The sequence below is a fragment of the Lupinus angustifolius genome, chromosome LG18, assembly GCF_001865875.1.
Source record: "Lupinus angustifolius cultivar Tanjil chromosome LG18, LupAngTanjil_v1.0, whole genome shotgun sequence".
Lineage (NCBI taxonomy): Eukaryota > Viridiplantae > Streptophyta > Magnoliopsida > Fabales > Fabaceae > Lupinus > Lupinus angustifolius.
This window is the reverse complement of record NC_032026.1, coordinates 968,663-990,739: the sequence shown is the minus strand read 5'-3', so window position 1 is coordinate 990,739 and position 22,077 is coordinate 968,663. Positions and strand designations below refer to the sequence as shown.

General features: G+C 31.3%; 3 protein-coding genes across 6 annotated transcripts; all 3 read left to right on the top strand.

Moving 5' to 3' along the window:
* LOC109332819 (protein DR_1172-like) lies at window positions 918-3,014 on the top strand. 2 transcript variants are annotated; one of them, XM_019567886.1, is made up of 3 exons: window positions 918-1,193; window positions 1,896-2,002; window positions 2,624-3,014. In XM_019567886.1, the coding sequence occupies exons 1-3, from the start codon at window positions 1,024-1,026 to the stop codon at window positions 2,755-2,757; spliced, it is 411 nt and encodes a 136-aa protein (XP_019423431.1). In that variant the 5' UTR covers window positions 918-1,023; the 3' UTR covers window positions 2,758-3,014. The 2 variants fall into 2 exon arrangements, with proteins under 2 accessions (XP_019423431.1, XP_019423432.1); XM_019567887.1 differs by having other exon boundaries at window positions 932-1,193; window positions 1,899-2,002.
* LOC109332818 (protein CHAPERONE-LIKE PROTEIN OF POR1, chloroplastic-like) lies at window positions 5,289-9,011 on the top strand. Of its 2 annotated transcripts, none has more exons than XM_019567885.1 (5): window positions 5,289-5,381; window positions 5,475-5,663; window positions 5,769-5,872; window positions 8,117-8,561; window positions 8,644-9,011. In XM_019567885.1, exons 2-5 carry the CDS (start codon window positions 5,518-5,520, stop codon window positions 8,798-8,800), a joined length of 852 nt encoding a protein of 283 aa, XP_019423430.1. In that variant the 5' UTR covers window positions 5,289-5,381; window positions 5,475-5,517; the 3' UTR covers window positions 8,801-9,011. The 2 variants fall into 2 exon arrangements, with proteins under 2 accessions (XP_019423430.1, XP_019423429.1); XM_019567884.1 differs by having other exon boundaries at window positions 5,335-5,381; window positions 5,468-5,663.
* On the top strand, window positions 14,716-20,873 carry LOC109333440 (kinesin-like protein KIN-7F). 2 transcript variants are annotated; one of them, XM_019568929.1, is made up of 15 exons: window positions 14,716-15,004; window positions 15,281-15,370; window positions 15,451-15,700; window positions 16,168-16,257; window positions 16,377-16,477; window positions 16,557-16,670; window positions 16,743-16,824; window positions 16,974-17,041; window positions 17,129-17,194; window positions 17,299-17,423; window positions 18,095-18,431; window positions 18,632-18,736; window positions 18,824-19,738; window positions 19,956-20,275; window positions 20,381-20,873. In XM_019568929.1, the coding sequence occupies exons 3-15, from the start codon at window positions 15,493-15,495 to the stop codon at window positions 20,700-20,702; spliced, it is 2,853 nt and encodes a 950-aa protein (XP_019424474.1). In that variant the 5' UTR covers window positions 14,716-15,004; window positions 15,281-15,370; window positions 15,451-15,492; the 3' UTR covers window positions 20,703-20,873. The 2 variants fall into 2 exon arrangements, with proteins under 2 accessions (XP_019424474.1, XP_019424473.1); XM_019568928.1 differs by lacking the exon at window positions 14,716-15,004 and having other exon boundaries at window positions 15,060-15,370.

Below are 22,077 nucleotides of genomic sequence, written 5' to 3'. Positions count from 1 at the left end.
GTATGCATGGAGATTTAAGACAAATAATAGAGTAATTACATGAGAGGGAGAGATTAAACTTTCTAATCGTACGTTATATATGTATAAAAGTTTATAAATTAAATAAGCACATCAGAAATTCTAATCATATATTCTTATTTCTTACTAATAATACCCTTACTTCTAACAATATATTATCCATCTACCATAAGTAAAATATGTGTATGTTTTACAACACTTCCTCTTAAATATTACCATATATTTTCTTATTTCTTATATGATGGAAAAGTGTACAACACTTCTCATTCCTCCACTCCAAGAGGTGTGAGAAATTATTAGTTTTTTTTATATAATCATTGTATTATTTCATTCTATCGATAAATAGCTAATCTCTTTCAGAATATATAATATTTTGACTTATCAATAAAGTTTTATACTGCTAGACTAACGTCTAGATTAAGAAATTATTAGTTTATCTTACAAACAACCTTATACATGTTCCAAAACCAATAATATAACATGACACATAACAAAGCGCTAAGACTACAAATTAGAAAGTATAGGGAAATTCAAAGTATTTTCTTTTGGACATAAATTTAATACGTATAAACTAATATGGTAAGTGTTTTTTACACTGCCAGCAAATCTCCACCATTTATATGTTAATTAGTATTGACTTTCAAACAAAAGTATTACAAATCAATGATAGATAATGTGTCAACAATGTAAAAAAATTTACATCGGCAATACATAGATTTTAAACTCTTTGGACATTTGGTTAAGGGTCTCCCAAAAGTAGGAGCAAAACCGGTTACCACTATGAACATTAGTCATGATGCGAATGCAATGCAACATTTCATGCCTATTTCCATGTTAAGCCACATTTCCCTAAGTGTTTTTTTATGCCAATGTTTCTCACAATACATATATAGACCCCAAAGCAAAATCATTTCCTAGACAAAAGAGAATAGTTTGAAGTATATATACCTTGAAGTGTTTAATATTTATACTTTGTTCATAAAATAAAAATAAAAGATAACAAACATGAAGATGACAAACACAAAGGTTTTGTTGTTGGTGTTGTGTCTTGCAATTTGTGTAGAGATGGGTCATCCTTGGGGTGAAGACATAGTTGAAGATGCCAAGAATGTTGCTAGTGATGCTAAGGAAAAAACTGAGTCTTTTGCTGATTGGGCTTATGGCAAAATTTCTAAGTAATTTTCTCTTCTAACACATTTATTTTTCAAGTCATTGTTTCCTGCCTCAAATCTCGTTACATTTACCAACGGACGTTGGTTCAAGTAGTACATGTTTGATTCCCCTTAAATAAGGTCTTGGGTTCGAGTCTTGTGGATGGAAAAATGTCTGCTGGAAGAGTTAGCCCCACGTACCTGTGGATGTTCCCGGCTTGGACAAGATTGTCTCTAGTGTGAGGATACCTGTGGGAAACCAAAAAAAAAATCTCATTACATTTCAAGCCCAACAAATGTCACCCAAATTAATCTCGCATCTTATACATCAGGTTGTTGTATGTGTGAAAAACAACAATATTTAGTACAATAAATAGTGTTATATGTTCTTATTCCTTTCATGTTTCGTCCAATAAAAAATGTGAAATAATTAAAAAGACAAAAAAAATCTTAAAAACACAAAATAATATTAATTGGAGAAAGTTGATTGGCTAAAAGCATGACGATATAATTATTTTATGACAGAGAATTGTTACTCACATCCTCAGCATATTTTTTGGGACAGAAGATGTGTAATTATAGTATTTATTATAAAGAAGGTGTTGTGATATAATTATAAATGGTGATTAATTGCTCATTCATGCAATCATGTAGTATGATTTTGGTAATTATGAAATGTCACATTCTTTTTGTGATCCATTAATTGGTTTGCAATTTTTGTGGTAGTGGCTTTGGGGGGAATGATGATCAAAAACCAATAACTGAAAATGCAAAGTTTCAAACTGAAGAAACTGCCTCAAAGGTTACAGATTCAGTGAAGTCAACAGCATCAGGTATTTATTCATTGGCATTAATACCTTACACTCCTTTTCAATTACCCACTTTTTTATTATTTTAATTAAAATTTGGGTTCTTATTTTTTTTGGTTAACCAAATATATTCTCTCGACTTATGGGTGGGGAACTAATGTCTTTTGTATCACCCCAGTTTTAACATTCGACCACTCATACTCATAAATATATTGAGCATGTCACCCATCAGCTTAAATACTTTGTGCAGTATTTTATTCTCCTCTAAGGGGAGCCTTCCGCGACTCAAACCCGTGACCTCAGAGATAAATAATCACTATATATGTAGCTTAATGGTAGCGACTCAGTGGTATAGTGACTATTTATCCCTGAGGTCACGAGTTCGAGTCGCGGAAGGCTCCCATTGGAGGGGAATAAAATAATGCAAGAATATTTAAGTTTAATGGGTGGTAAGCTCAGCATATCCATGGGTCTAGGAAGTTGTATGTTAGAACTAGGATATTACACCTTTCGGGATAGGTAGTTAACCTTCCTAAAAATATCGTTCGCAGAAATTAAACATTTAATTTTTTAGTCGATCTAGATATCCAAAAGGAACCTTTTGGATTCAAATTCAAGTAATGTTACATTTATTGATTCATGCAGAAGCTACTAACTATGCTACAAAGGCTGCAGAAGATGCCAAAGATAAAGCAACAGATGCTTATGATCAAGCTAAAGATAAAGTGGGTGATGCATATAAGTCTACAAAGGAAACTGTGACTAAAGGATCAATCTGAAATAATATGAGTAGTTTGTTAATTATAGAACAATAAAAATTATGGTTTATATTTTGTAATAAAGTAATGTGTGTTTATGATTGGGATAGTTTCCAATTTCTTATAACACTATAGAGAATCCAAAAAAATGCACAAGTATATTAATATTGTATGATATTTGATAGGTACTATATGTTAACAATATCTGTGTAAAATGAAATATTGTAAGAATGTATTGACTTATATGTCAATATTGGTGTAATGACTCTTTTTGATTTCTCACTTTTGTTCCTATCATGTGTTAAGAAAGAAAATGTTACTAAATGGATATTGTAACCACTAATAACATGTTGATTTAGTTATGTAAGATTCTGTTAAATTTTTAAGATGGTCAAAAGATTTAGGATTCGATTCCTAAGAACGATACTTATTGGATGGGGCGGTCCTGAACCCAAAATGGATTAATTCCTTGCTCAGAAGGGCGAGGAGATACATTTGGTAATACAAAAAAAATCAACATTATACCCGATACAATATTATGAATCTTGGGCCTCGCAGAAAGACCAATTCTGACATTGGGCCAATCAGAAAACAAACCGGCCCAAGAGTTATCAAGAAACTACAATTGTTTTTTATTAGAAGGAAGAGGAATTATGAACACTTTATTTCAATACAAAGTTCACACATTTCTTTATCAAAAAATATTTCTTTTACAAATATATATCATAAACTATTTTTATTTTGAATTAATACTTATATTCTAACCACATGTAAAATTAGTCCTTACATTAAAGTGACTCTTTAAATTAATAATAATAGTGAACAAATCTTATCATTCCCTTTTATTTAATCTCAACCCTATATTTATATTATTTACTTTTTAACTTTTTCAATTATTATTACCCCTATTACTAAATAGTTCTCATCTTCTCAACCAAGATAGCACGTTGATTGCAGAACCACCATCTAGCTTCTTAACGATTGTATTAGTGACTGACATGTGTTAGTTCAAGTGATATATATTTGATTCCCTTTAAATAAAGTTTTGGGTTTGAGTCTTGTGAATGAAAAAATATTCGTTGTGAGAGTTAGCTCCATATATATATAGATGTTTCCAATTCAGACATGATTACCTTCAGTGCGATGATACATGTGAGAAACAAAAAAACCATCATATTATTGGCTATTGATTCTTCAAAAAAAATTGTTTAAACATCTATAAAATTCAATTAAAATTAAAATACAATGAATTAGTTGAATTATTTTAATTAGAAATATAGTCAATATTTTGTATGAAAGAGGAGGGAAATGTATTGGAGGATAATAAACTAATATTACAATTTTTTTTATAACAAATAAGTGATAAAGAGGTAATGGTTGAAATTGAATAAAATCAATGAGAGTATTTGATCACCATGAATAATTTAAGGGTGTTTTAATTAGTCGATTAATTTGGCTAATAATTAGAGCTTAAGTACTAATTAGAAAAAAAAAATAGTTTATTATAATTATTTGTATAAGTATTCACAAACTTTTCTCCTTAAATAAATCTCAAATTTTTGATGCCCTAAAGTACATAACTCCATCACCGAAGTTAATGTCAAATAAATTTTTTATAACTATCAACAATATTCTCTTTCTCTCGAAGTGGGTGATTGTCTTTTCTAATAAGTATTGCTCCTAAAAATTAAATTATTAACTTATCAATCATCCTAAAAATCTAACAAAATCTTATACATCTAAATTAACGCCTTATTAATATTGACATATTGAATCTCCCTTATCTCACTTCCTACAATTACATTTGTCTTATCAACTTTATTTCACTTTTTAGGGCTCTCACATCACTTAGAGTAAGGTAAATAATAATGAATAACTAATTGTTATTAGAAAAACATATTTTATCCTAAAATATGAATTACTTCATATCTCATTCATTTTTCTATAGTAAATTATACAGATATCTCATGAGTTTTAGTGAAATTACACAAATCAATCAGACATTTTAAAAACCTACACAAACCACCCATAATTATACATATACATTACACTAACTATCTTATAAGAGATATAAGTGTAATTTCTTAAAAAAGATAGAGTGTAATTAAGTCAAACAAAATATGGTATATATTGAAGACAAATCCAAATAGTATAAACTTGATGTATATTCATTATTTTTTATTCGTTACAAACTTCACCAATAAGTCTAAGGAGATGTTTAAATTATTCTCATATTATATCGTAACTAACCAAAATAAAGAATAAACATCGACTCTTATACTATTTGGATTTACAATATATCATATTTTATTTCACTTAATTACATTCGTCACCATTTTTTATTTAAGAAACTACACTTACCTATCTTACATTATATTCAATATAATATCTATATATAATTAGAAATAATTTATATAAGTTTTAAAAAGGTCTAAATGTTTTATATAATTTTACTAAAACTCCAATGAGAATCTGATTTATATGGGAAAACATAAAATCACCAAACTAATTTACCTATTAACTTATTCTCTTAATCCTATACTACTAGTGGTTTTAGGGTGTGCCAAAGTCCTCATTAACTTGATTCTATCTCTCTCCAATTCTGAAAAATCAAGTAACCCAAATTCTCATGAATTTCTGATAAGGTACACTTCTCAATTCTTCAATCTTCATTTCTATTCCTCTTTCTTCAATTCCTATATAACCCCACTTTTTTTCTCTTCATTTGAACCACAAAGTTCTCATCTTTATTCTCAAACATCACAAACAATTTCTGTAACAATGTCTATATCTACTGGGATTACTCTTACTCCATCTATATGTTTCCGACCACCGCTTTCTCCCCTTCGATCACGGCGTTTTCCGGTTATGCCATTTGCTGTTGATGGGAAGAATAAACAAGTGCCCAAGTTTCTTATAGATCAAAGGTTTGGATTATTCATTGTTACATCTTGAACTTGATTTTGGGTTTGTGTTATGTTGAATGGTAATAAAAAAGTTCATTTTTTTTCACTTACCTTGTCACTTTACAGAACAAGTTTTTCGTCTTCTATATTAAAGTGGAATAGGGGACAAGTTCAATTGGTCAAAAGTTCCATGGATGCTTCATTTGGTGATATGGCAAATGAATCTTCTGGTAACTTTTCTCTCTCTTGATCATGCTTCTTTCTTTTTAGTTTCAAATGTACTAGAATTTACGAGACGTTGTTATAGTGGTATAAGGTCTCACTAGATTCTAGAAATAACAAAAGGTCCCTCTTTTTTTCTCCCGAGGTGTGCTTGGAGTATTAACGGACTCGAAAGAGATCCTGACGATGGAATTCCCCGAAAATAGGGTGTTGCTCATGTTCGATTGGCTTTTTCTAGCAGCCGGTCTAAAATGAGCCACATATGATGACATCAAGCACATGGTTTTTTCTAGTCTTGACAAACACTTTTACAAATGTTACATACCAACTAACAAATATGAAAGAACTATAGTTGTACTTCGAACAAGTAAAATCGAAGCACTAAAGAACAAAAAATGATTAGTTCTTTTGGTAGGACCAAAAAAATGTAGGATAATTTAATTTCAAGGGGATAATCTTGTAACACGGGTCTGTAATTGCTAGACTGTGCTTTTCTCGTAATAAGAAGGGCTGCCAATGCATGAGGCTCCCACCGATTGATGTTGGGAAGGGTTGATGTACGCTGCCTTATCCTCGTGAGCGAATGTGATGTTTTTGGATTGTGCTTTTATCTGAATCAGTAAAAAAAAGGTGGGTCTAGTGCATGATGCTTCCACTTAGTGGTATTTAGGGAGGGTAGATGTACATTGAAATCAGTAGATTAGTAAAAATAAAACTAAACTCGAAAATGATTCTTTGATCGTGGTGGATGTTTGTTTCCCGACTGGTTGTTAGATTAAGAATTTTCTTGTGTTATTGTTCATTAGTTTGTGGAGTTGAAGTCATCTCTAACTTTTCCGACAGCTCTTGGTTTGTCCAAGAAGCTGAAGAAATGATAAAATAGAGTCATACCTTAGAAGTAGTGGAGATTAGATAGCTTGAAGGCTGAAGATCAATGAGGAGAGACTGTTTCGGAATCTAACAATTACTTTATAGGTGATAGTTGTACCTTACTGTTTTCTCAGAATGGCTCTTTGATAACTACCCAAATCAGATATTGGGTCAAAAGGGCCATTTAGTGCACCATTTGGCACATGGGTCCAAAGTGTGGAAACACTTTGTCAGAAAGAATAAGAAATAGGAAAAGAATGAGTGATGAGGTAGCAAGGTGAGAAGGAATAATCAAGTAGTGGAATTGGATTACATGGGAGAGTATAAAGAGAGAGGGGAGATCTTTTTATAATCATGAAGTTTGTTAGGGATAGAGAGATGTAGTTTTGTTAGTAGATGAGCTTGCCTTTCTCTGTATTTTTCTTTCACTCGATTCAACTTATAAGAAAGTCATGTGTTTCTAAAGGTTATCTCCACATTTCAAGCTTCCCAGATGATTCCTCTCATCTTCAATTAGGACAATGTCATCCACAAAAAACATGCATTGTGGCTCCGATTCTCGGATATGCTTAATAAGCACATCCAAAGACCAATGTAAACCGGTATAGGCTCAATGTTGACCCTTGGTTTAGTCTTATAGCTAACAGGTGGTAAAGATCTCTAATGTTTTTGTATTTATAATAGAATATTATGACGTTGTTCAATCTATGTAGCCTCACCTAGTTTTACTAAGGCTTAGTTGTTATTTTGTACTATCTGATTATTTTCCCGGAACATAAGTATCACTTTTAACGTTCTTCCTCCATCCCACCCTTTTTTCTTCTTCCCCTTCTTCTTAGTGAGATTGTTAGGATTTAAGCAAGTCCAACCAAAAAGACTAGTTTATTAGGTGGAGAACCTCATGCCTTTAGTATCACATTGAGTCATGTTACCCAATGTGAGACTCCTAACATTGACGCCTCCTTTAAGGGTCGACGCCCATGGCGGCTTTCACTCTAGCGACACTGATCTAATGGTAACCCTTTTTTTGGCGGTTTTACTCACCTATCTATATTCGCTAATACACCCTAATCTAGCCTATAGGTAGTTCTTTATGTGGCGCAACTCTCAGTTAAATTACCAATTTTTAGGACTTAAGCACATGAGGAGAGTCCAACCCGAAAGACTAATTTATTAGGTGATAGAGCATCATGACTTAAGTACCACATGTACAACAATTAATGTGGGACTCTTACGAGAGATCCTCTCTAACACATGCAAATAATTAATGCCTTGTATCAATTATTGTTCACCTTATGCATATGATACCTGAATCTCTTATATAAACCCATTATATGATTGCTTAGCTTATCATTTTGCCACTTCTTTGCTGCAAATTCCAGCTGTTTTTCCAAGAATTAATGTGGGGGATCCATATAAGCGACTTGGAATAAGCAGGGAAGCTTCCGAAGATGAAATTCAAGGGGCAAGGAACTTCCTGATTCAAAAATATGCAGGGCATAAGCCTAGTGTAGATGCAATCGAGTCAGCGCATGACAAAATAATCATGCAGCAGTTCTATGACCGGAAGAACCCAAAAATCGACATTAAGAAAAAAATCCGGGAAGTCAATCAATCTCGTTTGGTTCAGTTTGTCAGAGGAAGGTTTCAAACCCCATCCACAAAGTTTATTATAAAAACATCACTAGCATTCTTATTACTTGGGGTTCTTACTGTTCTCTTTCCAACCGAGGAAGGACCAACACTTCAGGTAGCACTATCTCTAATCGCAACGCTCTATTTTGTACATGAACGGCTTAGGAGCAAGTTCCGATCTTTCCTTTATGGGTATGTAAACAACGACACATCTCATTCTTCTAAATCGGTTACATGTTCGGTTCTCCTTATATAAAATGTTACTTCGATGCAGAGTTGGAGCATTTATTTTTTCGTGGCTGCTCGGAACCTTCTTGATGGTGGCAGTAATTCCTCCAATTCCTATACTCAAAGGACTAAGAGCATTTGAAGTAATAACATCATTGATAACATATTTGTTATTATGGGTTTCATCTACTTATCTTAAGTGAATGCAGCATAAGCTATGAATCTAAATGTGACTTTAGTTTTTGAGCAGAAAACCAATTTTGGTAGTGAAAGTTCACAAAATGCAATAGCTTTATTGAGAATTTGTAATGTCAAATTATAGCTTTTTCTTTTCTATTTGAATAAATTTGATGTACTTAATTTTGTTACACGAATGGTTATGTTTTTTCTAAGGTTAAATATTTTAGTAGCAAACATTGAAATTTTGAAGATGCTGAAACCAATGAGTTATGTTGCATATGAATGATATGAAACTCACATTTTCAGCATAAACAAAACTCTAGATCAAGAACTTTATATTAAAATATACAAGAAGTATTATTTATGATTACTAGAGTTTTATTTATTTTTAATTGTTACTATATTTTTAAGTGGTTGAAAATGATACAAAGTTTTTGTTTATAGGATAAAATATAGTATTAGTTGGTTAACTTTGTGTAATTTCATTCTCCAAATTATATAAATTTCAAAAATTGGCATTCTGTTAATTTTTCATCAAAAAGTTTAATGTGTTTTCTATGTAGCAGATTTTATACAATGTGATATTTAGTGGTACCTAGAATTATAAAGGGAAATTTTGGTTCCCCAACTTTTTCTTTTGTTAATAATTTGCCCCCCAAATTTTATTTGCACATTTTATCATCTAACTTAGATGATTGTACAAATATAATTATTTTTCAATATACCTAATAAAATCCAATAATTTATGGAATGACAATTTTATATTCTAGAATTGAATATAAAGTAGATTTTGACCAGTGCACCCTCATGGTGAACCAATACATGCTCATGATAATATTATGTTGAACATTAGATTATAATTCTTCTTTATATATAATTATTTTGACCAGTGTATGTAGTGTTTTTCGATTCCCAAACTCACAACATTTGTAGGTATCCGTGTTAGTAGATAGTATTTGTGGGTACCCAACGAATTTTTAATTTTAATTATATATTTAAATATTTTGTAATGATCAATATGTATAAATGATTATTTCATGAAAAATAAGTTATTTATTATTATAGTTAAATAAGTGTAATTTATTATGAAATAATAATAAATTTTATAATATATAATTTTAAAATAATAATAATAAAAATTATAATATATATAAATTAAAAAATAAATTTATAAATATGCGGGTACCTGCGGAGTGAGTATCATAAAATATGTTCTCATCCATAAGCTATTTTTAAAGGTATCCGTTGTAGATATTTCTCCGGGTACCTATGAGTCAATTTTTTTGTCATCCATACTTCTATATATTATATAGGTTTAACACATGTAATGTCACACTAGATATTATTTATTTCATTTTTTATATTAAATTCTAGAAAATGAAGTTATTAGATTGTGTTGATTTACATTACTTATGTTGATAGAAATTCGTTTTGCACAATCATCTAAGTTTGAAAATGAAAACAAATGTAAAAGTCATGGGTTGAATTCTACACAAATTAAAAGAAAACGATTATAGACAAAAAATGCACTTTATAATTTTTTGGTACACTTTTTTTTTGTACACATTCACTTTATAATTTGATGTCATCTAGGAATAATACATATAACTAGGATGACAAAAAAAACAGATGTATGGAAATACCCATAATGGATATCACAATTTTAGCTTATAATGTGAACAAGTTTTATGATACTCATCTCATGAGTACCCCAAATTTATTCATGTAATAATTATTTTTTACAAATTGATTATTAAAAAGTATATAAATTAAATATACTAGCGTGTTGACATGCACTGTCGTGCCTGTCAACCCGCTTTCCTATCGTTTGTAGTGTATAGTTTGTATTTTATAAATTTTTTGCGCTAACGGTTGAATTTATTCAATTGGTCTAATATTCAATTTTTTAAATACACTTTTAAAATAAGAAGATAATGATGATAAAATAAGAAAGTAATATTATATGGTTTTTGGTAGAAATAAAAAGATATTAAGGTCAAAATAGGAAAACACAAATTACACCATGATGGGTGGTTATTTTGTGTTTTCCCTTTATTAATAGTATAGATAATTAAAAATAATTTTTTTGTTGGGTACCTCTTACCCACACGAGTACCTACAAATATTGTGATTTTGGGAACAGGAAAACACTACCTACACTCATTCACACCCGTTATTACCCCTACATATAACATTGGACAAAATCTATCAAGTATGAAATGTTCGTTAGGCTTTTGGATGAAAACAACATAGTGACTATTTTTTTTATAAACAAATATTAATATTTTAGTATTTGTAGGAATTGAGGTTCCAATCTTCAACTTCATTATTCTCACTTTAATCCTTAAACTTTTCACCTTAATGACTTAATCACCTTTTCATTCACTTTTTGAATATTAATATAAGTTAGATGATGAAAATCATACAAAAAATATTTCTTTCCATTTTCATGTTCTTTTGTAATAAATGTAGACAAAAGGATATATAACATACAATCAATGCACTCCTTAAGCGATGAAATTGAGATCTCCATTCATTATCATAACAGGCCATTAACTTTAAAAAATGATTTAAAATGCTAGTTATATAATTGCATCCACGAAAATTAATGAATGAGAATTACATTTGAAACACTTTGTATTAGATGAGACAAAATTGACACCTTCAATGACATTAAAATTAGGGATGGCAACCAGCTCGGTCGGATGTGGATAGTGTTTTCTCATTTTCAAATCAACAATATTTGTGGGTATCCAACAAGTTTTTAATTTTAATTATATATTTATATACTTTGTAATAATCAATATCTAAAAATAATTATTACATAACTAAAATGATATTTATATAATAAATTTATGATTATAGTCATCTGTAATCTATTATGATATAATAATAAAATATATGTTATATAATCTTAAAATAATAATAAAAATCTATAATATATATAAAAATTTAATTAAAAATTAACTTTATAAATTTGCGTGTACTTACGAAGTGAGTATAATAAACTTGTTCTCACTCATAGACTATTATTACGGTACCCAATGTGGATATTTTTACGTGTACCCATGAGTCAGTTAGAATTTTTCATTTGTCAAGCAACTTCATAGCAAAAAATATTGAAAATCTTATAGCAAAACTTACAAAATGTGTAGTTCTAAATCTTTGATGAGATTGGTTGAATTTTGTTATTATTAAACTTCCTACTAAGAATTGGGGCCAGAAATTATTCTTATGATTAGATTTGTTATTTTTATTATAATCAATGATATTATCTTATTTTATGAGTAAGAAATTAATTTTTTTTAATGTGTATGATTATCTTTCCTAATAAATATTATTTTTAAGAATTGAATATTTGACATTTTGAAAAATTAAGTTAAAATAGGGCACAAATATCTTTTCAATTGTATTTTTTCATCTAGAGTTTTCTTATTCAGAAATGGAATATTAATATCATTAAAAGTATAGATATATTATATATGAAATGAATTTTATATCTATCATAAAAAGTAATTTCCACACACTCTCTTTAATTATTTAAATGACCCTGGTAAAAATAATTATATATTTTTATGTAAAAAATGTTCACTTACTTCAAGAGTAAGTTAAAAAAGTTACTTCGTATCTTTCTATATTATATGAAAAATTATTAATTTAAATTAGTGAGTAAATCTAATCTGATAGATTTTATAGAATAAATGATTAATATTCTATTCTAATAATGTATTTTCAAATTGTTTTAGTCGGACCATATAATTTATATGACATATCATGTCTTTCAGTAACATTTATGGTTTTTCTATAATATTTTCAACATCTTAATCAATACATTCCATAATTTTCTGATTGAATGGTTTCTACATTTTGTTATTTTATCAATTTTAAGAATTTTTTATATGAATCTGGTATATACACATGTATGCATCAATGTTGTAAAACTGGTTTAGGGTAAGTATTGCATTTGGTTTAACTAGTTTAAACGATTAAACTGTTTGGTTTGATCGGGTGATTTCACACATAATTAATAATTTTTATATAATTAATAATCATGTATTACATTAAAGTAACATCTCTTCATCTTTGTTGAGACTGAGTTAAAACAAAAGATTAGAGTAATGTTCCATTTTTTTAATTTTTAATTGAATCGTCTGGTTTCCTTCCCGGGTTAATCAAGTTTAACCGGATTTAACAGGTCAGACCGGAATTGCCTCGATTCAAAACAGTTCAACCCTCGCTCGATTAAGACAGTAAACCAGTTTTCAAGTCCGATCAGCAACCAAACTCGTTGGATCATCCAATATACTCTGATTCTCACAACACTTGTATCAATGATATAAATTATTTATGATAAATGAGAGAATTACCTAATCATGAGACACTACTTATTTAAAGAAGAATTTGACTACTATCATACTAAGATGTCAAAAAATACTCGTATGGGTACTCGCAAAAATATTTAAAACAGTTACCCACAGAAAGAAGAGAGAATCACACAAATTTATTTGAAAAGAAGTGTAAGTACCACAACTAACAATTTTGTCATAAGAGAGAAAAACATATTGGTGCTTTTTATCTTATAGGCAAAGTTTCTTAATTGTATTTGTTAAAGTCGTAAGTGATTTTTAAAATGTAATCAACTATCAAAATCAACGTTGTGTACTTTTTTTAGTTGATTTAATCTTCATCTAGAGTTTTGTTTATTTTAAACATTTGAACTTCCTTATGTTTGATCGATAATATTGTTGTATTATATCTTTTTTCCGTAATTCTGATGCTCTGATTCTATCAACTAAGTTGATTCTTATAGACTACAACAATTGAATTGTATTTGTTAGAGTTCCAAGTGATTTTGAAAACGTAATCAACTATCAAAATCAATATTCTAGCCTAGTTATTTTTAAGTTGATTTGATCTTCTTCTAGAGTTTTGATTATGCTAAACATTTAAATTTCCTTATGTTTTTTGATCGATAATATTGTTGTATTATATCTTTTTCCCGTAATTATGATGCCTAATTCTACCAACTAAACTGACTCTTATAGACTCGCAATACAAGAGTTGAATTGGATTTGTTAGAGTTCCAAATGATTTCGGAAACGTAATCAACTATCAAAATCCATATTCTAGACTATTTATTTTTAAGTTGATTTGATCTTCTTCTAAAGTTTTGATTATGCTAAACATTTGAATTTCCTTATGTTTGATCGATAATATCGTTGTATTATATATTTTTTCTGTAATTCTGATGCTTTAGTTCTACCAACTAAACTGTCTCTTAGAGACTCGCGATATAAGAGTTGAATTGTATTCGTTAGAGTTGTAAGTAATTTTTGAAAATGTAATCAACTATCAAAATCCACATTCTGGAGTGATTATTGTTAAAGTTTATTTGATCTTGATGTAGAGTTTTGTTTATGCTAAACATTTGAATTTCCTTGCGTTTGATCGATAACAATGTTGTATTATATAATTTTCCCCTAATTCTGATGCTTTGGTTCTACCAACTGATATAACTCTTAGGAATTGAAATACTAGAGTTAAATTGTATTTGTTAGAGTTCTAAGTGATTTTGAAATTGTAATCAACTATCAAAATCTACATTCTGGAATGTTTATTTAATTTACTTTTAAGTTGAATTTCCTTGATTTTGATCGATTATGACAGTTGCATTATCTCATTTTCCCTAATTCAGAAGCTCTGGTTCTAATTCTAGTTCTGATTTTTATGCTTTCTTTCCATAGTTCTACTGAATTTCCTTGCATTTCATCGATAATGAAAGTTATATTATCTCATTATTCGTAATTTGGAAGCTCTAGTTCTATTTTTATGGTTCCTTCCAAAACAAGGCAAAATTTGTTGTCAGAGTAACAGTTTTGAAATAATCAATCTGTTGCTTGCAAATTTACTTTGTTTTTTAGATTTGTCTTTTTTCCTTATGAATATTTGTTATTTTGTGATTCATAATGTGTTTGTAGAATTTTGTTCTAGTTTCTGTTTGGATTATTAAGTTGTATATTGAGTAAAAAGTTGGTAGATTAGATTATATAAGCTAATTTTAGGAGAACTGAAACTGATCCAACAAAAGAAGAACAACTAGGTTTTTTAGTAAGAGAATTGCATCCATTCATTTTTAACTCATTCTGGTAATTCGTTTTCAGAATTTTATTGAAGTTCGTGAAGATTTCTCTTTGAGAATTTGTATCCCCAGTCTTTTTCACCTTTAGGTAAAAGAAAATTGAACAAGTTCTAAATTTTCTATGTTCTATGATCCTTATGTTGGGGACATTCTCAGAAAACTAACTCCAAGTTTTCCATTAGAATAAAGAAAGCACTGCATTTTGATGTCAATATTTTAGGACCTTTTGATTTTGGTCAATTATTATTTTATTTTATTTATTTTGGTCAATTGACCTTATGATTTTGGTCAATTATCATCTTTCTTGTATCTTTCTCTGTTTGTTTATGGCCAAATGCAGTGTTGACAATGTTTGTTCTTGCAGATAAAGGATTGGGGGTTGAAAGCTTCGGCGAAGATTGTGTTCCATACCATACCATTACAATATACAAGCTCTGTGAAAACAGCTTTTGAAGTAATAAAATAACTGAATCCCAAAGTGGCTTTGGAATGCACTTAGTTTCATGATCTCATTATAATTGTTGGAATTTGAAGGTTAGAAAGTAAAAGAGGTTGAGAAGGAGGTAAGAAAAGAAAATGGGATCCACTTCAGGGGAGTCGGTGCAAGGTGCAGAAGGCCATGAAGAGAGAATCGTTGTTTCTGTTCGTGTTCGACCTCTGAATGATAAGGAGCTTGCAAAAAATGATGTTTCAGAATGGGAATGCAGTAATGACACTACCATCATATACAGGAGCAATGTTCCAGTTTCTGACAGGTCCCTGTATCCAACAGCTTATTCATTTGGTATGAAAGAGGTTTAACTTACAATTCCATATGTATATTTACTAGGTCTTATTTGTATAAAAAAACTAAATGATCCAAATGCAGAGTGCTTTTGACTGAAAAACTACTTTTGAGTGGGGAAAAAATGAATGAAACGATGTAATGATCAGTGCTCTGTCAATTAATATGATTTATGATAAAGTATTATAGTATCATTCAGCCCATGTAGTCGCTCCACCTAGTGGAACTAAGGCTTGGTTGTTGTTGACGTTTATTTCTTGATTGAAGCATTAACAACAATAACAACTTAAAATGTGAAATCTGTGCATTAAGCTATATTATTTACATGGAAGTTGAAGGTGGTCCATTGTTTCTCCCAGTAAAATCATGCAAACAAGACATGCCTGGCTTTTATTCAATCAAATACACGAGTTAAAAGCAAAATTTGCTCCCCTCTGTTCATACATCTTGTTTTGTTTTGGCTGTAGACCGAGTGTTTAGGCCTGATTGCCCGACACGGAAGGTATATGAAGAAGCAGCTAAGGAAGTTGCACTTTCAGTTCTTAGTGGCATCAACTGTGAGTTTTTCTTGTTTCCTTGTCTGTCATTCCCCCTTCATAAGCATTCACATCCATGGAACTACTAAATTAACTGTTTTGGCTGGGCCTATTCGGTCTTTGATTATCTATTTAATCAGCAAGCATTTTTGCATATGGACAAACATGCAGTGGAAAGACATACACCATGAGTGGTATAACCGAGTATGCCGTAACAGACATTTTTAACTACATAGAAAATGTAAGTTAGATGTGCACAGATTGTTGAATTACCTTGTCTTTCTCAATGTTATTTTGATTGAATTTTTCTTTTTTTACAGCATAAGGAAAGGGAATATGTTGTGAAGTTTTCAGCACTAGAGATCTATAATGAATCTGTCAGGGACCTCCTTAGCACGGACACTACACCTCTCAGACTTCTTGATGACCGAGAGGCAAAGATCTTTATCATTTTCTCAGAAGAGCTAGTCTATGTACATTTTACTAACAGTTTGTCATTTTAACAGAGAGGGACAGTTGTTGAGAAACTCACAGAGGAAACTGTGCTTGGCTTGAATCATTTTGAAGAACTTCTTTTTTTCTGTGAAAGTAAGGATGGTTTGAATTATTCTTACTTCAACCAAGTTCACTAGATTTTTTCTTTATCTACTTTTCATTGTTTTATTTTCCTCTTTACCAATCTTTTGTTCAGATAGACCTGACTGCATATTTATTCTACATTGTTTGCATTTTTTCAGCTCAAAGGCAGATAGGGGAGACATCACTGAATGAAGCAAGCTCCAGATCTCATCAGATTCTCAGACTGGTATATACATCTGACTTTTGTTCAAGAGCTTTGAAACTTTACTATGTACCGTTGCTTCGAATTCCTAATTATTGTGTGGTTCTTCAGACAATTGAAAGCTCGGCATGTGAATCTATGGTAAATGGAAAACCGAGCTCTCTTGCTGCCTCAGTGGTATGACTGATTCATTCACATTACAAGAGAATATACAAGATTAACTGTATTATGTTAAGGCACATCAATAGGAAATCAAAATGATAATTTTTTCTTGAGTACAGAATTTTGTTGATCTTGCTGGGAGTGAGCGTGCGTCCCAAACTAATTCAGCTGGCACGAGGTTGAAAGAGGGATGCCACATAAATCGTAGTCTACTAACTCTAGGAACTGTTATCCGCAAACTCAGGTTAGGCTCTAAAGGTTGCATTCAGTACTTTTTACTTGTATAAATTCAGAATATGTCTCCACACTCTTTCTGACCTGCCCATAACTTTAATCTTTGCTTCACATGCAACTGTACTTTGGTAAGTTTGAAATAACATGGAGCATGGAGATACAGAGTGTGGAAACATAACCGCATTAATACAAAAAGTTAAGAAACATGGATAATTTATCTCTCTCTGTCTAACATATATATATATATATATGTGTGTGTGTGTGTATATGTGTGTATGTATATTGCCTCTCCTGTTACTATTCACTTTTATGCATGTTTATATTGATTAAATGGTAAAGTCTTTTTTTCTTCATCTTTACTTTTAGCACAATTAGATCAGAGGGTAGCAGTTATAGTCAAGAAATGGAGGAAACGCTAAGATTTACCACAGAAAGGTCCAAATTCCAGTACACTCATTTACAATGAATTTATAATACTCTTTTTAAACATTCATCCTAATCCAACAGATTATGTTCCTTAGTTTACTACTTTGGGACTTGTGAGGGTCAAACTCTTCGAGACGTTTTTATTGAAAGAACTTATTTAATTTGTCAATATAATTAATTAATATATTAACAACTTATACACATTTTTGGGAAATATTTCTCCATCTTATATAAAAGATGTGAATTTCATTGCAGCAAGGGGAGAAATGGACATATTCCTTTCAGAGATTCAAAGCTAACTCGCATACTACAATCCTCATTAGGAGGGAATGCTAGGACTGCAATCATCTGCACCATGAGCCCGGCTCGGAGCCATGTTGAACAAAGCAGAAATACCCTCTTATTTGCAAGTTGTGCAAAAGAAGTGGCAACTAATGCACAAGTCAATGAAGTGATGTCTGATAAAGCGCTGGTCAGGCAATTGCAAAGAGAGTTGACTAGACTAGAGAGCGAGTTGAGAAATTCAGGATCAACCCAAATTAAATCTGATCCTGCAGCATTGTTGAGAGAAAAAGACCTCCAAATTCAGAAGGTAATGATCAAGATTCAAGCCCTCCAATCAGAGAGTCTCAACTAGAGATTATTTGCATTTGTGCAAAATAGTGTGCTTCGAGCTTATTCTGGTTTCTGAAATGCAAGAGAAACGGGGACATTGATATTTCCTTACTCGCGAGCATTTGTTTCTTTTCAACTTTGTATATGAACTATGTTATTGATTCTCTATATTTGCAGTTAATGGAAGAGGTAACAGACCTGACATTACAGCGAGACCTTGCTCAATCTCAAATTACAGACATGTTTCATGTGGTTGGAGATGATATGGCCTCAACTGAAATGGTAAGTGCATTTACATACTCTAAAGCATTAACAGTAGTAACTGGTATTCCATTTTAATCAAATTTATTTTTCATACCCGATCTTCAGGAAAGTATGGATCCTCAATATCCCAAATTGCGTGTGCGAAGTTCATGGGACTTTGAAAGTCTAACAGAGGAACCAAATTTTTCATATTTTGACTTGGAGAGTGTCAAATCTTTTGATGCATCACAATATTCAGATGGACATAGTATTAGCTCTGATGATAACTATTTCCAACTTCCTGACTTGGAAAAGAACCTCCCCATTAGACTTTCTCCCCCGGGTCTGCCTATTGCTGGTTTTGCTGCTGTAAGGAATGATTTGGACCAGAAGAACATGGAAGAACATCATCATGAGAATTTTGGGGTCCGTTGCATCGAGTCAGAAGACCTAATTACAAACACCTATACACCCTTAAACCCATCAGACTTAAGTCTAAATTTACACACAGATTCTAATGTATCATCTCCGGGTGTAAATAATGTTGTCTCAGGGTTGACTGAAGATGATAAAAGAGAGAAAGAAAATCTAGATTTGTGTTCGTCCATGTTAAAGGAAAACAAAGTATCAAACCAGTTCAACCAAGACTTTGTTCTTCCCTCTCCAGGGAAAATATCTGCATGGCTTGCAGAATATGGTGCATCTAGTTCTAGAAGCTTGAAGTTGACCAGAAGCAGAAGTTGTAAAGCAACTCTCTTGAGGGATTCATCTCCAAATTGGTTTGAGGAAGACATAATTCAGAGCACACCCTTCACCGGAATACCCGGGGGCTTTCAAAGGAAGTCATGTACACTAAACTATAATGACAAAGATGAGAGGCTATCATGGACTGGTCATGGGAATTTTGTTGGAAGTGCCGCAATTGATGTACAGAATGTTAAACCCTCTGCTGATGAGGTAAATGATGGCAACAGTGTTTTAGCTCTAGAAAGAAAGGAAAATAAAGATCCCGAGAGTTCAAATCTATTGGCGAACCATGTGGTATTATTCTATTGTTCATCTTCCTTCTTTTGTTGTTTCTTATTTTGGTCTTATTACGCAGTGTTGGCGCCGAATATCAGTTATTGGATCTAATTTAGAATGTTTATATATCTGTATAGATTCATTTTTTTAGTTTTTCTTAAATCTTAACCAAGTTACTTAACCTTATTATATTGAAAAATCAGCCAGTGATTCTTGAAGTTGTTTTGCATGACAGGTTCCAGAGACCGAATCCGAGCCCATAATTCCTGCAAAGGAGTTCAAAGATGTTGGATTGGACCCTATGCAATCAGATGAAGAAAACCATTCAGACTGGTCTTTACAATTTAAGAGGCTGCAAAAGGAGATTATTGAACTATGGCATGCTTGTAATATTTCATTGATTCACAGGACTTACTTTTTCCTTCTATTCAAAGGGGACCCATCAGATTCTATCTACATGGAGGTAGAACTGAGAAGACTATCCTATCTTAAGCAAACCTTTTCCAAAGTAAATCAGACTATGGAAGATGGACAAAACCTTACCTCTCAATCTAAGTAAGATTTCAAATTCAGGTTTTGTTATAGCACATGTAACTTTCTTTAAACTAGAAGTCCACATTTTTCGCGATAAAACTAACCGCGCCTTTCCATCGTAAACAGCACGAGGTATCTTCGACGAGAAAGGCAGATGTTGAGCCGGAGAATGCGATGGAAGCTGTCAAAATCTGAGAGAGAAAAGCTCTTCTTGAAGTGGGGTATCCGCATGAGCTCAAAAAATAGGAGTTTGCAATTGGCTCATCGCCTATGGTCCGACACAGAACACATAGACAAGATTAGAGAAAGTGCAGCCATTGTTTCGAAACTGGTTGGTTCAGTAGAACCAGATCATGCTTTTAAGGAGATGTTTGGCCTTAACTTTGCCCCACAGAGCAGAAGGAAAAAATCTTTTGGTTGGGCAGCCACTATAAAGCATATTTTGTGAGTTGAATTGTTGACATGAATTACTTTATAGAAAGTTTGATGAAGCCATGTAAAAATATCCCAATGCTCCATTTGACATAGGAAACTCTTTTTTATCCAACTTTTATGTGATAGTTTGATCTTTATTGCATGTTTTGGACTCCAATTACTATTGATAGTAAAGAGATTTGTAGAGGATGTGTAACCCTAAGATTGTAAAAAAATATGTGTAAGTGAATGTATATATAATATGTAAATGTTAATCTGAAAGGTACAAAGAAAAAATTTGAAAGAGGTGAACTGAGAGAGAAAACTTTTATTTTGCCTATAGAGAAAAGGTAGGGGAGAGACTAGAGAGAAAACGGCTTAATTTCACTGTGGGGGTTGAAAAAGTATTTCTGAAGTGAAGTAAAGTGAAATAGATCCAAAATCTTATAATAGGAAAAATAGTAACAAATTTGTTAAAAACTACAAAACTCAATCATTTTCTTGGAATGCTTAAGATGTTAGAATTTTATGTTAAAATAGTAGTGCAATAGTAAGGTCGTGTACATCTATTCTCACGTGTAGTTCAGATCCTAATAAACGCGTTCTGGCTAGACTCAACATGTATGTCAAAGGGAAGATTGTGGGCTTATATTCAGTATTATCCTCAAAGGGAAACCCATATGTAAATAGATTTTGTATGGTTTTTAGAAGACATGCTAGAAGTTAAGCTGACAAATTTATGGAATAGGTGTACTTTGACTTTGTAATTATCATAGTAGTGTAACTTTTTTGTTTATTACTAAAGTAGTGTAAAATTGTAGAAATCGTCAACATCAAAGACGTTTTCCCTTCTTTTTTTGTCTCACCCTCACCTAATCGTCACCACATAGGATGTTTATTTTTTATTCATTTTTGTACAGAAATTGTCTACCATGTAGGTGTTTTCGGTTTTTTTTAATTTCCAAGAGCAAAATCGTTGGTGATGTAAGATTTTTATTTTGGTTTTAATATAGCATCACCTAATTAAGTACCCACATTTTTGTACTTGCATTCATGGTTGCATGCTAACTTAAGGAATATTAAGATTTTCCTACAACTTGAAAGGTCTCCTACTTCTATCAATTTTTTGTAGAAATATGTAGCAGATTCATACAACATGGGAAAAGCTTCTGATATAAATATACATAAACAACATCATAGATTTATAATTCACTGAGGAGAGCTTAGATATATTGATAAATTTAGATGGAAAAAATAGTGCTAAAAAATGATAATCAACCATTAAAAATCAAATTCAATCTAGAATTGTAATTTTGTTTGATTACCAAACATGAAATTTAAGATTGTTTAGAATTAAAATTTTGAATTATTCCACCTAGTAAGATGCAAATATGATAGATATACTCAAC

Coding starts and splice junctions, on each gene's coding strand:
- LOC109333440 (XM_019568929.1), top strand. CDS start 15,493: ATGGGATCCACTTCAGGGGAGTCGGTGCAAGGTGCAGAAGGCCATGAA. Junction 16,258..16,376: donor AGTTCTTAGTGGCATCAACT/GTGAGTTTTTCT, acceptor CTATTTAATCAG/CAAGCATTTTTGCATATGGA. Junction 17,424..18,094: donor ACTGTTATCCGCAAACTCAG/GTTAGGCTCTAA, acceptor ATTTCATTGCAG/CAAGGGGAGAAATGGACATA.
- LOC109332819 (XM_019567886.1), top strand. CDS start 1,024: ATGAAGATGACAAACACAAAGGTTTTGTTGTTGGTGTTGTGTCTTGCA. Junction 1,194..1,895: donor GCTTATGGCAAAATTTCTAA/GTAATTTTCTCT, acceptor TTTTTGTGGTAG/TGGCTTTGGGGGGAATGATG. Junction 2,003..2,623: donor AGTGAAGTCAACAGCATCAG/GTATTTATTCAT, acceptor TGATTCATGCAG/AAGCTACTAACTATGCTACA.
- LOC109332818 (XM_019567885.1), top strand. CDS start 5,518: ATGTCTATATCTACTGGGATTACTCTTACTCCATCTATATGTTTCCGA. Junction 5,664..5,768: donor AAGTTTCTTATAGATCAAAG/GTTTGGATTATT, acceptor GTCACTTTACAG/AACAAGTTTTTCGTCTTCTA. Junction 5,873..8,116: donor TATGGCAAATGAATCTTCTG/GTAACTTTTCTC, acceptor TGCAAATTCCAG/CTGTTTTTCCAAGAATTAAT.